Raw genomic sequence first — 16,268 nt, 5'->3', positions numbered from 1 at the left:
CACTAGACATGGTCTACTGGTCTAGTATTTTTTATTAATAATAAACCTAGTAAATCCTCAATAAAAATAGTACAAGCGAGAGACTAGATCTTTACCTTATCAATTTACTTATTTACTATATTAAAAATATATTTCTATTTATAATATATTAAAATATTTATATATTTTACCTTGGGAAAAAGGATAAATATATCCCGAACTATAGTAAATGGTATACAAATACCTCCGTCATACTTTTGGGACATTGGTGCCCCTGTCGTCCAAAAACTAGAGCATATATACCCTTTATACTAACGAACATATACGTGTCATAATCTTATCCACCGATCCGACATTTATCAACGGATAAGATGCTCCACGTGTCCCTATTTAGTCTTCCATTAGACTGGAAGACATATATGCTCTAGTTTTTGGACGACAGGGGCACCAATGTCCCAAAAGTATGACGGAGGTATTTGCATACCATTTACGATAGTTCAAAGGTATATTTATTCTTTTTCCCTTTTACCTTTAACATGAATTAATTATTCTTCTAATTATATTTCAAAATATAAAACTATGCATTAATTAATATGTATTAATGACAAAATATTCATGTAAATTTATTTTATTTTTAAATTATGCAAAGCCCAAAATAAATAAGTAAAAATGAACAAAGGAAAGGAACCAATTTTTTTTTACTAATATCATTTACAAACCTTACATAAATAAACTCCAATAATTAGTTTTCCTGTTAAAAATAATTAATGCAAGTTTTCTCAATATACTGTCATTAGTTACCATAATTATTTTTCCTGTTAAAATATAAATTAGGTCAGTATTATTTTATTTCCAAAAGAAAAAGTCAGAAATTTGAAAAGCAAAAAGGAAAAAAATAAAAAAGGAATGAGAAGTACTCCTATATTCTCTTCTCTCTTTACTCGTCTCTCCCAAAATCGTAAGTAGAAATTACAGACCTTTTCTCTCTCTAACAATGGCGTCTCTCTTCAGAGACCGTACTTTAGGCTATTCCCGGCGAGACTCCACCACCGCCGCCTCCGCCGCCGTGTCCACCATGTCTTTGGGCAGCGGAGCCACCAGTAGCTCTCGCTTCTCAACTTCCAGCTCCGCTTTATCTCCACTTCCATCACCATTCCCTGACCTTACTCCGTCACTCTCCACTACTGACCTCCGAGAAACTGCCTACGAGATCTTTGTAGCTTCTTGCCGGACTTCCACTGGAAAAGCCTTAACCTACATTCCCTCTAATTCCTCCGATCGATCTCCGTCACCGTCACCATCAGCGTCTAATTCCAATTCGTCTTCACCTTCTATGCAAAGATCTCTTACGTCTACTGCTGCTTCTAAAATGAAGAAAGCTTTGGGCCTTCGATCTAGCTCCAGTTCGGGAATTAAGCGGACTGAGGGTAGCCCGGGCTCTGGTGGAAAACCCAAGAAGCCTGTAACCATAGGGGAGCTTATGAGGATCCAAATGAAGGTTTCTGAGAATTTTGATTCGAGAATTCGTAGAGCTCTTTTGAGAATTACTGCTGGCCAGGTAGCTTAATTAGAGCTAATGTGTAGTCCCTTTGCTCTATTTAGTGTAAATTCTTTATAAACCTTGAATTTTCTTGTGGGGTTGCATCTTACAAATTTGCTGTCTGAGTGAATTATCACTGGTTTATGCATTTTTGTGTGTTTTTCTGGTAAATGAATGGTAATTCTCGGTAAAGTTTGCATTTTTTTTGGTGGGTTGGATTTTACATGTTTGATCTGTTAGGGAATTAACATTAGTTTTTGCCATTTTTATATGCTTTTTGGGCATATTAACGTTTAATTCTTGATAAAGTCTTCATCTTGTGGTGAGTTGCAATTTACAAGTTCGATCTGTTAGGAAAACTGCTCAATTAATGTCATTAACGGCAATTTTGTTTCTGCCTTTAAGAACAGCAATATTATTCAAGTTGGGGCGAATTCCGAGCACCATTTCTGTCCTTGTGGTACCAATTTGCTGGGGTTAGAGCTTTTGACCAAAAAATGCAATGTTCAGTTTGAACTGAGGTAATTTTCCGGGGAGTTTTTCCTGGAGGATATTGGATTAAATGAATCCAAGCAGTTCTTTCTGAGAGTCGAACGTTCCTTTTATACACAACTTCAGAGCCTCCTTTCCTTTTTGGACTTGTGTATGGGTACTATCCAGCATAGATATGGGTATGTTTTGATTTGTATGTTTCGAGGTATTTAAAATTACGGGATCAAATCACCCACAGTTATGTTATACCCATTTGACATGGGTACATTAGGTGAATAATGTGTCCATTAAATAGTCCTTAGTTATTCCTTAAAGGTAGCTATCAAAAAAAAAAATCCTTCCTTAGAGATTGACTAGTAGTGCATTTTTTTTGAGCCCTATTTATTGCATTTGCAGTATCCTCATTAACAATATTATATTGATTTGGTGGTGTGATATTATCCGCCAATCTGTGCTTCTGTGACTGAATTTAGCTGGATGTGTGGAGTTTCAGCTGTATCATTTGTCTGATGATGGACCTGCTAAATGCAGCTAAGGCATAAATGTAGTGACTAACCTTGATCATTATTCTTTAATGGATTTTTCTGCTCTCTTATGTCATTTTTGTTGAATATCCATCATGTTTGTCTTTTGCTGTAGTGTTTTTGTTTTTACCTCTTTGTCCTGTTTGCTCTTTGAATCTTGTATTCTCAGACATTTTTTCCATGAGTGAAACAAAAATCAATCTTTCTGTTGCTACGCTGATCAGTTCGACTTAAAAGTATTGACTTTCTTTCTACTCTGTTCTTTTCAACCAAGTTTTCATGTAAATTTTACGCACTTTCTCATGAGCATCGCTGATCTGTTACTGCTTAATGAATGGTTAATTTTGATACAATTTGCTGTAACAAGTCATGTTTTAATGTGCATGATACAGGTTGGGAGACGAATCGAGTCAACAGTTCTCCCGCTGGAGCTCTTACAACAGTTCAAAGCTGCAGATTTTACTGATCAGAGAGAATATGATGCCTGGCAGAAAAGAAATCTAAAAGTTCTCGAAGCTGGACTTCTTTTACATCCACACATGCCACTGGATAAGTCGAATTCTGCTGCGCAGAGGCTGCGGCAAATTATTCAAGCTGCCTTAGATTATCCGATTGAAACAGGGAGAAACAATGAGTCCATGCAAGTTCTCCGTACAGCTGTAATGGCTCTTGCTAATAGGTCATCTGATGGATCACTTTTTGATTCATGCCACTGGGCTGATGGTTTGCCTTTGAATCTCAGACTCTATGAGATACTTCTGGAGGCATGCTTTGATGTAAATGACGAAGCGTCTATCATAGAGGAAGTTGATGAACTTATGGACCTCATAAAGAAAACTTGGGGAATTCTCGGACTTAATCAAATGCTTCACAATATTTGCTTTTCATGGGTATTATTTAATCGTTATGTCGCGACTGGTCAAGTTGAGACCGATCTGTTAGAGGCTGCTGATAGTCAGCTAGCTGAAGTTGCAAAAGATGCAAAGACGACAAAAGATCCTTCATATGCTAAGATCCTGAATTCTACATTAACAGCAATGTTGGGATGGGCTGAGAAAAGGCTTCTTGCATACCATGACACTTTTGATGCAGGGAATATTGAATCAATGCCAACCATTGTATCTATAGGGGTGTCTGCAGCAAAAATTCTTGTTGAAGATATTTCTAATGAATATCGGCGGCGGCGTAAGGGCGAAGTTGATGTGGCTCGTAGTAGAATTGACACTTACATCAGGTCATCACTTCGCACTGCATTTGCTCAGGCAAGTTCCATCTTCTTTTAACTTTTATTTGGAACATACCAGTAATTAGGCTTGATTTCTTTTAAACAAATTTATACTTGCTGATTTAATCAGCAAGCAATACCATTTCACTAACTGTTTTCATAACGTTAAGTCAATAGTGTGTGAATTTCCAAATTAGCATTTTCAGGTGTGGATTCATAAATTTTGTAATTTCTGTTGTCTGGCATACTTTTAACATTTAAAATTGGATCTCCCCTCCATTGGAAAATTATACTGTGCAAGTAGGGCAAAAACTAATTTCTTTTTTATATATAAATTGTTAATCCTCTTTGCATAAGGGAGGATTCTAGTGTAATGACAAAGGGATTCAAAAATTGGTTCAGGTTTCAGGTTCAAACCCCAAGTGACATTCTAGTACTTTTCTGAATCCCCTTGCACAAATTTCGAGTTCCGACACTAAACAGAAGTATAAGTGTAGTATGTCTGAAGGCATGTGAATGTGGGTAAAATACTGCATCTATCTCCTTTATCTGAAAATACATCATCTATTTCAAATTACTCCACTTTTGTTTGGGTTGTTCCAATCTGATTCTACTTTCAGGTCCAATTTACATGATATACTTTCTATCTTGGTCATGTTCCGTCCACTGCCTTTGTTGACAGCATGTCTCTAAGTTGTATGCAGTTTTTTTCCCCTGTAAGTTTCTCCTAAATTCTCATATTTCAGGACATAGGCTGCTAATTTTCTTCAATCCTCACTAACCCATCTCAAACTCGTATGAAGTTTTAGTTCTCTCTAAGTTTTGCCACTATTCTCATCTTTGGGGTATATTTGTAATGATTTGCTTCTACTGTCACCAGTTGCTTATAGAAAGGGCAGTGATTGTGTTTGGTGCAGTCCCTTATTGTGTAGCTTAAAAAGTCAGCTTAACATTTCATCAGAATGACCATCTGAGTGCAATTTAAAACTAGAAATTTGGTTATCTTGATTGCAGTTAATGGAAAAGGCAGATTCAAGCAGGAGAGCATCAAGACACCAACCAAATCCTCTTCCTGTCCTTGCCATCCTTGCAAAGGATGTTGGTGAGCAGGCTTCTAAAGAGAAGGAGATTTTTAGTCCCATCTTAAAGAGATGGCATCCTTTTGCTGCAGGAGTAGCCGTTGCCACCCTACACGTGTGCTATGGGAATGAGCTTAAACAATTTGTTTCGAGTATAACAGAATTGACTCCAGATGCTGTACAAGTACTGAGAGCAGCAGATAAATTGGAGAAAGATCTTGTGCAGATTGCTGTTGAAGATTCAGTGGACAGTGATGATGGTGGAAAGGCGATTATCCGTGAGATGCCGCCATTTGAAGCTGAAGGTGCAATTGCCAACATGGTGAAAGATTGGATTAAGATGAGAATAGACAGACTCAAGGAATGGATTGACAGAAATCTCCAACAAGAGGTATGGACTCATCAGTTGTGATATTTGCTTTCAACTTCCCATACACAAGGTGGAAGCAACTACCTTATAGGAGTAATTTATATCTGCATCATATGGTTTGGCAAATATCTGCTGCAATCAGAAGGCAACTTTGTCTCTGCATAGGCTTATAGTGCATTTACCTTACTCAAAACCCTCAGCACTATATTTTATGATTTTGTTGCAAGAACCAAGAATGTATACAAGTTAAACGCTTGGAATGTCACCATTACCTAGGAAAAACACAAGAAAAAATCACTTGCAGAACCCTCCCTGTTACATGATTGTGAGTCTTAAAAATTGAGATAATTATTCTGATCAGACCTTTTCTTGCTTGAGAGGTTAAGTAACCCCATACAAGCTTCAACAGATTTCTTAGACTTCAACAAATTATATTATAGATAGCTGCAGACCTGTAGAAAACTGAGGTCTTCATCTCATTGGCCCTGTATGAACTTGTTCGGCGCAACTCCACACTCCTGTAATTCCTTTCTGCTCCTGATCAACAGAAAAGATGATTTATTATAACCTGCCTTTAGATTGTAGAAATAGCTGATATTTTTTGTTTTTAACTACAAACAATAACTATGCCTCAATCCCAAACAAGTTGGGGTTGGCTATATGAATCCTCGTCAAAAATTCATCTCAGCCAACATTTTATAATATAAAAATAAAAATGAGCAGCAGTAGAAGTTTTCTATATTTCCATTTAACACAAGAATCTCTTATAGGGCTAAAAGACTCCTAGAAAGTATAGGATCTCAAGTAGACATATTAACATGACTAAGATAAATTTCCAACTAATTGGCATCGCCTATATTCCAAACATGACTTAGATTCTTGCTTTCAACTGTGCTTATTTTATATATTTGGTGTTGCATTCTTATCTTGTTTTCGTGATTAAAAAGGTCTGGAATCCTCAAGCTAATGAAGGAGGATTTGCCCCCTCTGCTGTTGAAGTCCTTAGGATTATTGATGAAACTTTAGACGCATTCTTCTTGCTGCCAATACCAATGCATCCAGCATTGCTCCCCGACTTAATGAGTGGCCTCGATAGATGTCTTCAGTATTACGTATCAAAGGCAAAATCTGGCTGTGGTAATTTCTAAATCTTATTGTGAATAGGACAAACAGTTTTATAGCCTAGCATGCCCATTAATGTGTGGTGTCATTTGTAGGATCAAGGAACACATATGTTCCAACCATGCCTGCACTAACCAGGTGTACGACTGCTACAAAGTTGTGGAAGAAGAAGGATAAGACACTTAATACAAAGAGGAACCCACAGGTTGCTACGATGAATGGTGATAACTCATCTGGGGTGCTGCAGTTGTGTGTACGTATAAATACTTTCCACAGAATTCGGACAGAGCTAGAAGTTCTTGAGAAGAGAATTATTACCCTTTTGAGGAATTCTGAATCAGCTCATGTAGAAGACTTCTCAAATGGGTTAGGAAAGAAGTTTGAAATCTCACCTGCTGCTTGTATTGAGGGGATCCAACAGCTCTCCGAGGCAGTCGGCTATAGGATTGTCTTTCATGATCTAAGTCCAGTTTTATGGGATGGACTGTATATTGGGGAGCCATCTTCTTCTCGCATTGAGCCTTTCCTTCAAGAACTTGAGAAGAATCTGACCATCATATCAAACACTGTTAATGAAAGAGTTCGGACTCGAATTATTGCAGACGTAATGAAAGCATCCTTTGATGGTTTCCTGGTGGTGTTGCTTGCTGGAGGACCTTCTAGAATTTTCACGCAGCAGGATTCACAAATTATAGAGGACGATTTCAAGTCGCTGAAAGATGTTTTCTGGGCAAATGGGGATGGATTGCCTGTGGATATAATAAACAAATATTCAACAACAGTAAGGGATGTACTCCCTCTTTTCCGGACTGATGCAGAGAGCCTCATTGAGAGATTCAGGCTATCAACTTTGGAAACGTATGGTTCATCTGCAAAATCTAGGCTTCCCTTACCCCCTACCTCAGGGCAATGGAATCCAACTGAACCAAACACCTTGTTACGCGTCTTGTGCTACCGAAATGATGACGCTGCTTCCAAGTTCCTTAAAAAGACTTACAACTTGCCTAAGAAACTGTGATTAATTGGAAGGCTTGATCAAGGGACGCAGCTTCTTTGTTAAAGATCAATCGTGACTGATGCTAGCGATGTTCCGTAATATGCTTCAGATTGACCAAGAAGATCCTCAAGCCAAGGGTATGGATGCCTTTGGGCATATTTAAAGAATGACTATTTTCTTGTATAGTATAAGTTTGGGTCTTTGATTTCTTCAGCATATTGCTTTCAGAAGGTAGGAATCCAAGGCAGCAGCAGTAAGTGATTATTGGAGGTAACAGTTCGTGGAGATTTGATCCTATTATATTGCTTGTTTATAGAATTTCAGGTCCCATCAACAGAGTAATTGATTCAAGATTCATTGTCTTCTACATATCTATATATATTCATTTATTCCTTCTGATTTCACTATGTAGACAACAGAAATTTGGATGGCTTTTGTTAATAGTATTTATATACACTGGTGTTTATTGGTATGCTATCTTAGTTTATTTTCTGATGAAGTCCAAATTTGAACACATCAGGATTGACCATGAGTGTGGTGTTTGTTCAGTATGACTTAGGATTGTAGTGATATGAAACACATTAAACTAAATCAATTAAGCAGTAGATAAGTGGCAGCAGAAACTATTTATAAAGTTACAAAAAGAAGAAAGGATAAACTGAGAACTGTAAAGCAATATGAAAATTTTCCCTTCTCTATCTTGACAAAAAATTGTACCTCAACAGTTGCGTGCGTATTGGCGTATTGGTTGGTTCGGTTAGATTGTGTATATCGGGATAAATTAATAACTAAACCAATATGATATTTGTTATTGATTTTTAATTCTTAATGGTTCAATTTAATCGATAAAAAAATGTTCCTCTAATTTTGTTTTGCTTCCTCTTATTTTTATCTGTTCCTATATACATCCTCTTAATGCATAAAAGTCGGCACAAATTACAAGCAGAAGCAAATTCAAATATGTTATTACTAAAACAAACTAGTTTTCTTTCTGGTTAAATAGCAAACTTGAATGCAGTAGCAACTATAACAATCTCGAAAAACACAGTTCATAGTTTGCACTGATCCCACCAAGCCAACGACTTTAAAAAGAAAGCAACAACACTAAAACAACAATTGTAAAATGCAAAAAACAATAGGGTATGTATTTAAGTGCTTGATACTTTTATTAGATTGCACTTTTATTAATTCAGTACAAATGATGAATATTGCAAACTCCCATTACAATTATCATAATCTTATTTGAATAATGTTGTAGAGTAGTTATTTGACTACTTGTTATTAGCACACAACTCCTTTTCCATCCATACCACTTGAACACTTGAAGTCATCAAACTCTTGTTTATTAGTACTGGAAAATCTTGAAACAGCACAATCAGTGGAGAAAATACTTGAGGATTCAAATTCTTTATTCCCACCTAAAACAGGCATTTCAATTCCCATTTTCACTCTGCTCACATAATTACTCCCATAAGTCTGTCCCAATACTCCATTTACCTTCTCACTCAATGAGTAAAACTTGAACCCCAAATCCAAATGAGCAAAACAATCGTCCTCAGTAATACCATACTTATGAATCCTCGATTCCTTTTCAGTTATGGGTACCACTCTAGCTTTTATCTGAAAATTCCCTTCAACTTCAATCACAACAGAGTTAGTATCGCGATTTCTTGTAATTGTAGTGTTTGAATTTGGTTCCAAGTACTTGACCCCTTCGCGATTAGGAAGGGTGATTGATTGTCCATCGAAGGCTAAGTCCAGACGATCCAATGCATCGTTCCAAGTTGATGTTTTTTTGGCACTGATGAACAATTTATGATTGTTATAGAGAATTCCAAGAGATTTTACCCAAGTGAAATCTCTCTTCATGTTTTCGTTCCTCCTACCAATGAAATGACCGTTGATGTGGAGATTTGAATCGGTAACTAGGCAAAAATCATCGTCTTTTTTGCCATGGAAGTAGAATGTGAGTCCATCAGCTCCTACGAATCTTGGATCTTGACAAACTGCCCCTGGCCTATTGCAGTCTGCGCATCACGACAACGTCAAAATGTCAAAGTTTAATTTAACACAAAATGTTTGATTTCTCAGATGGTCACTCAATTAATACTGTATCTCAGAAAGTCATCTTTCTTCATGATTCAAATTTTCTTCAACAAAGAAAGTGACTTTATCTATTAGTTTATACTTTATTAAGTGACCATATGGGAAATCAACTCTCATAGTACGTCATCTATAACATAAAAATACACCCTAGTTAATGGCTTAAAATTGTTCATAATGATAAATGCACCATCTTCAGGGATAATATATTAAACCTGATTATATATCATATATAGTATAGCTTATAGATTTAGGAATCATACCACAAACAGGGCTGCAAGTGACACAATCAACTTCACAAGTATCAGGACATGCACTTGGGCATTTATACTCCTGACGGTAGCATTGAGGGTACAACTTATTCTTACAGGAGACACTTTTTCCTCCTGCAGCTTGATCTGGAGGCGGTGGTGAGTTAGGAGTAGAAGGTAATGGAGGGGACAATGGTAAACAAACAGGTTGACATGAGTCACAGTCAGCTATACATGAACGCAGACAATTAGCAGGGCATGCAAAGGTCTTGTGATAACATTTTGGGAATTTCTTGTCTTGGCATTTCACTTTCATAGGTGAACGAGGTTTTGGTGGTGGAAGTGGTGGAGGAACACAAATAGATTGACATGAGTCACAATCAACTATACATGTACGCGGACAATTGACAGGACAGAAAAGGTCTTTGTGATAACATTTTGGGAAGTTCTTGTCTTGGCATTTCACTTTCTTAGGTGAACGAGGTTTTGGTGGTGGAAGTTGAGGAACACAAATAGGTTGACATGAGTCACAATCAGCTATACATGTGTGAGGGCAATTGACAGGACAGAAAAGATCTTTGTGATAACAACTCGGGAATTTCTTGTCTTGGCATTTCACTTTCATAGGTTTAGGAGGTCCGCCCTCAGCCAAAACCACAAGGAGGAGGAGGAGGAGGAGGACGGTGGCGAGAAGCCCAAAACTTTGTTGAGCCATTGAACTAAGAAAATCAATAATAGGTAGTTGTTCTCAAGGGTGTAATACTTGGAATGTATGTATATGGTCTCCTTTTATAGGTGTTAGGTTTAGAAACTTAAGAGTGAAAGTACCTAATTATAAGACAATTCCATACTATTAATTCCCTCCATTTTATTTTGTTTGCCTTACTTTTCTTTTTTAAGAAAATGTCTCTCTTTTTTTGGGTCTCTAATTATAACTTTACACGTGACATATAGAGTATTTATTAAGAGCACAAAATTAAAGAACATTTTGGTACGTTCTACATCTCTTTAATTTAAGACTGCAAGTCGATAAAAAGTCTTATTTACTTTTTGAAACTCTATGTAAAATTAAAATGGAGTTCTATATGTTTTTTGGCCCCTTGAATCTAGCATGCATGCATGGCTACTTGGTTGTTATAACATGCCTTGTTCCTTAATGCATGGCTTCTCTTTGGGTTTCAGCAATCCAAATTAAAAGTCAAGCAAAAATATGTTCAGTATGATGTTATCAGTTTAAGGTCGTGTTTGGCCTCAACTTCTGCATTTGGTTTTGGCCTGATGATTTTGAAAATTAAATTTGGAGATAAGTTGTGTTTTTGGATTGAATTTTTAAAACGATATTTAATTTGGAGAATGAAAACTTGTTGATTGAGTTGGTTTACGGAAATAATTTTGATTTGGCCAAGCTTCTAAAAGGTTAAAAGTGCTTATAATTTGTTTTAAAACACTTGTTTCATAGAGTGAAGATGTTTGACATAAGTCCTTTTGAATAATAGCAGAGTTAATTTTAACGTTTTAGTGTTTTTGGCTTTTTAAAACAAAAGATTACCCATATGAAATATTCATATTTACCAAATTATTAATAGCAACTTCTTTTTTTGTAATTTGACTTATAAAAATACTTTTTGAGAATATCATCCAAAAACATATTAATTGAACAAAGCCACTTATGAAAACACAATTGCTGCTTTCTCAAAACACCTTCAATAACAAATAGTACAATTCTCAAAATAAGTTGATTTCGACTGACCAAACAGGCTATAAATTTTGTTTTGAATAAATTAATGACAATGTTTTCTCTAAACTAAACTAGCACAGCTAGAATCGTGGAGAACCTGATTGGATCACCATCTTAATAGTTTATCATACTAATTACCAGACTTATTAGTTGACATGACACAAAAAAAACATGTTAGAAATCCCAAAAGTTTCATAAGAAAATTTATCGATTGATCGAGAAGTATGATCTTGTTTATTAAACTTACTTCTACTAGGAGGTCCTTATATATACTTGGCGAAATTGCAAGTATAAGGGTTCAACTTACAAATGGAGCCAATTACAAAGGTCTCCCGGTCATTTCGTCATTTTTGGTAGTAATGACAACTCATTGCTCCTATATTATGCTTTTGAATAACAAATCCAAGTATGAATATGAAGTCGATCATTGCTTTGTATAGAAGGTTTGTTAAGCCATTCAAAATATGTGATATGTTATTAAATTAAGAACAAGTGGTTTGCTTACTTTTGGTTTTAATATTGCATTTGAACTTTTCAACATCTAAATAAATTTAATTTGTACGAAACTAAGCTGTCTGTTTTACTAAAGAAAGCAAAGGTGTGTTTGACTGTTTCTCCTCATTCTCTTCTTTTTCTAGGGAAGTATTTATTTGGGAAATAAATTAAAGTGTCGGCAAACCTATACTCTTTTAATTTCTAACATCCATTATCCATATATGGAAAAATATATTTTTATGTCATATTAGATTGAGAAGTAGCCCTCTAACAAAGGTTTACTTATCTAAAATAAAGTACAAAGCAAATAGAGTCAAATAAGTGTGTAAATGTAGGATCCTTTATGCTCCAAAATTACACTCAAATAGCAGTACAAGTTGTAGACCTTTTACTTCAAAGCAATGGTTCGACACGTGTGTTGCACGTGAGTACCAATTTAGAAAATATATGTTATAGTAAATAGTATTGCTTATTTAAGCGAAGATTTGAATAATAAACTTTGCACAAAATAATATTGCAGATTCTTTTGTGAATGTTCAATCTGGATCGTCATATATATCTCTTATTCACGCGAACATATGAAGATGGTCAATCAAAAAATTTATTAGTTAAATGCAATAATGCATATATTTATTTTAATTTGATGAGGTTCAATCATGTAATTAGTCGTATTTCAGTAATATTACCTTATAGATAATATTTGTTGTGTATTTTTCTTGTCATCTAACCAAATGTGTATTTCACGTTAAGCCGTTTAGATGTCATATGAACATGTGAAGAAAACAACTACATTTTATTTTTTAGAACTATTTTTTGTATATTAATTTTTATTTTATAAGTTATAACATAATAGATGATGTTCTTGTTGTTGGCTCTCATATTTGACTTCTCGATTGACTGTGTATATAAATCAAAGATAATTATCTGACTGTTCATAGTTAACTGAGAGGTTTCCTTTTTTTTCGAAAAAAACTAAAAATTAAAATTAAAGAATATATTCTATCTGTGAGATCATATATATAATCACTTGTTTATCTTACACCCAGCAAATATATAGTTCATATACTTGTAAACGATTTTCAATTTATTCAACAAAGCATGATTCTTCCAAGGAAAAATAACGATACCGTGTTATCACATATATAGGAGCGTTATAATAATATGAAAAATTATTGGTCAAAAGTTAATATAAGAAAAGATGAAAGATAGTAATAATTAATGTAATAACTATGAGAATTCATAATATTATAACTAAAGAATGTAAAAGAGTGCGAATAACGTTTGCAATAATGAGTAATAACTAAGAGAATATATAATGTTATAACTAAAGAATTAACGTGCAATAGCCGAATTTCTAATAAATTTAATACTTACATAAATAAATAGGACTTTTAATTAATGTTACTATTTTTTTTTTATAGTTATTAGATTCTAATTTAGTGTAGGGAGTAAATGAAAATGTTTATTCCATAATACTGAATATAAAATTTATTTTGTAAATGATATTTAAATGATTCATATATATTCATATGTTTTCACATTTGTTGTGAGTTTTTTTTTTTTAAAAAGAACTCAGAATAATTTAAAATAATATATTTTGAAGTTAGAAGATCTGGTTTACTTGATAATACATCGTGACATATATAATGCTTTTCTTTGTCTAAAATACTGAAATATTAAGAAATAGTAAATAAGTGAAACAAAAGGGCAATGTTTGTATAGTAATAACTATTTTGAAGCAAACTTCGTGACAATCTAATTCACATAAAGCATTGATAAATAAAGTAATTACTTTGTCTTGAGCATCAAAAAAACAAATCGTGACAATTCTCTAACTCTTATGAAGTTTAATAATTTTGGAAAAAGTTATTCAAAAACATATATCTACATCACAAGAAAAATTGTTAAGAAAAACAAATGAATTTAGACTACATCATGTTAACTTCATATATTAGAACATTACATACTAATGTATATATTAAACAAAAAAATAATTATTATATCATCAAAATTATTTTTCTCAAGTACTCGAGGTTATGAAATATACCATCTTAGGATAGAACGATTTACTTCATTAGAATAGTGGTACCTCATATCCCGCTAAATTTCGAACTCACTCAACAACAATAAATCACACGAAGTTTTTTTAAATGCAAGAAGAAGAAGAGTAGAAGATAAAAAAAAATGTGGTTGAAAAATGAGAGGAAGCCCCTCTATTTACAGTCAACAAAGGGTAGTATGAATTACAAGTGTTTTTTGTGTCTTATATGAAAAATCATGACCTTTCGGAGAAGTCACAACCCTTTGGAAAAATTACAACTTATTGAAACAGTCACAACTCTTTGGAAAAGTCACAACTTCTCGAAAAATCACAACCCTTTGAAAAAAGTCACAACTTATTGGAAAAGTCATAACTCATCAAAAAATTCACAACCTAAGTTAGGGATATTATAGTAATTTAACATTCAAGTTAGGCGTTCATGCTTTTAAGGTAATATATAAATGCGGAATTTACGCTGTAAAAAACACATAATTATTTAATATTCTTTTAGCATCTTTATATGCAAAATATTCATTTATTTTAAGCATTTTCATTTCATGAATAACTTTTATAAGTTTTGTAGATCTTAAGCATATACTTAAGTATGTTTTTTCCATTTTAGGAATTGCTCTATCAATATGATGCATTGCTATGCGGTGTTTCCAAGCTCTTCGTGTTATTATATGCAAATGTTGTTGTATATTTTTCATTTTTCTTATATTTATGCTAATAGCATAAGTATATATATGACGTTGTAACAATTCATAATTGGAATTTTCAAATTATTTTTATTCCCTATAGGTACTAAGTATTTCTTTCTATGCTTAGGTATGAACACAATATAATATAATTTGTATGTAAAATTAATAATATGCAATAACAAAGTGTGCGTGTATACCTTCCTTCTTTTTGAACGATGAACAATATTTTTTTAATTTTTTTTTGCCAAACTCATCGGTCCCCCTAAAGTTGGCACCAAGTTTCACTTAGACACCTCAACTGAACGATGTTTATTTTAGACACCTTATGTAGGGTCTCGCTATGTCATTTTGACACTTTTTTGACAATAAGCAAAAAGCTGAAAGAGAGTGTAATACACTCGTTGATGACGTGACAAACAACCAATTAAATGATTACATGTGTAATTTTAAGTTAAAAATTATTTTAAAATATATTTAGTAAATAAAATAAAAATATTATTCTAAAAAAAACAATTTAACCCCTCCCCCCCCTCCCCGAAGGTAGTTGTCTTCTCTACTACACCCAACAATTTTTATTTTTTTTATATCAAATTTTTAAATTGTTTCGGATCTTTTTTTTTTCTTTCTTTTTAGTATTGTTTTGTGGGAAGAAAAGAGGGAGAGGAAGAAAGAAAGAGAGAATAAATGTGAAATATGAGTGTTGGGTATCCATTTTTTGGGTAAAAAAGGTGGAGGGAGGTGATTGTAGATTTAGAAAAGTAATACAATGAAGAAGAAAAATGACTTGAAAACGAATTTGAATAAAAAATTCGACCTCCATTGAAGGAGTTTAAGCTTCAAAAAATGATGAGAGGTGGTAGCTTGAAAAATGGAGATGAAGAAGAGAAAATAAAATACTCCCTCCGTCCCATTTTATGTGGCAACATTTCCTTTTTGGTCAGTCCCAAAAAGAATGTCACATTTCCTTATATGGCAAGTTTATAAAAGTACAATTCCTCTTTTATCCTTGTTGGTCCCACTTAATCTTAAAATAATACTCCAATACATTTATGAGGAGAGAAAAAAAATTCTACTTTTTAAAGGGCAATTTGGTAAACATTTCAAAGTTTTCATTTATTTCTTAAACTCCGTGCCCGGTCAAATGTTGCCACATAAAATGGGACGGAGGGAGTAAAAAATAGCTAAATTGAGTCTTTTATGCTCTATTGTTGAGTGCATCACACTCACTTTGACATGTCAACAAAAAGTGACAAAATGACACAACGGGACCCTACATGAAGTGTCTAAAATGAACATCACCCAGTTGAGGTGTCTAAGTGAAACTTAGTGCCAACTTTAGGGGGCCATCGATGGGTTCGATTTTTTTTTTTTGAAATACTGAATTTTTTTTAAAATTTTCATGCGAAAAAAACACTACTGTATTCATCAAAATATTTGTGGGAGTAGTCATCGAACATTTTTCAGTGCGAAATTTTAATGTAGAAATCGTTGTAATAATTGAGGATTGAAATAATTTTTAGATAATTGTAGTATCATTTTTTTTTTGTGTGGGTATCAATTTATTATTTCTATATTTTTCTTTTTTATTTTCCTTTTCACTGTTTCTTATTT

General features: G+C 33.9%; 2 protein-coding genes across 2 annotated transcripts; one reads left to right on the top strand and one right to left on the bottom strand.

Annotated features, from left to right (window-relative positions):
* The first annotated feature begins 883 nt into the window (after positions 1–883).
* LOC125842004 (protein unc-13 homolog) lies at positions 884–7,800 on the top strand. Its single transcript, XM_049521197.1, has 5 exons — positions 884–1,537; positions 2,928–3,797; positions 4,775–5,230; positions 6,157–6,346; positions 6,427–7,800. Exons 1-5 carry the CDS (start codon positions 974–976, stop codon positions 7,347–7,349), a joined length of 3,003 nt encoding a protein of 1,000 aa, XP_049377154.1. The 5' UTR covers positions 884–973; the 3' UTR covers positions 7,350–7,800.
* A 788-nt stretch (positions 7,801–8,588) lies between these two features.
* Positions 8,589–10,422, bottom strand: LOC125841997 (uncharacterized). Its single transcript, XM_049521186.1, has 2 exons — positions 9,695–10,422; positions 8,589–9,355 (listed from the first exon to the last, which is right to left on the bottom strand). Exons 1-2 carry the CDS (start codon positions 10,395–10,397, stop codon positions 8,610–8,612), a joined length of 1,449 nt encoding a protein of 482 aa, XP_049377143.1. The 5' UTR covers positions 10,398–10,422; the 3' UTR covers positions 8,589–8,609.
* Positions 10,423–16,268: the final 5,846 nt, after the last annotated feature.

The sequence above is a fragment of the Solanum stenotomum genome, chromosome 10, assembly GCF_019186545.1.
Source record: "Solanum stenotomum isolate F172 chromosome 10, ASM1918654v1, whole genome shotgun sequence".
NCBI classification, from domain to species: domain Eukaryota; kingdom Viridiplantae; phylum Streptophyta; class Magnoliopsida; order Solanales; family Solanaceae; genus Solanum; species Solanum stenotomum.
Note: the sequence above shows the minus strand (reverse complement) of the source record. Positions and strands in the feature narration are given on the sequence as shown.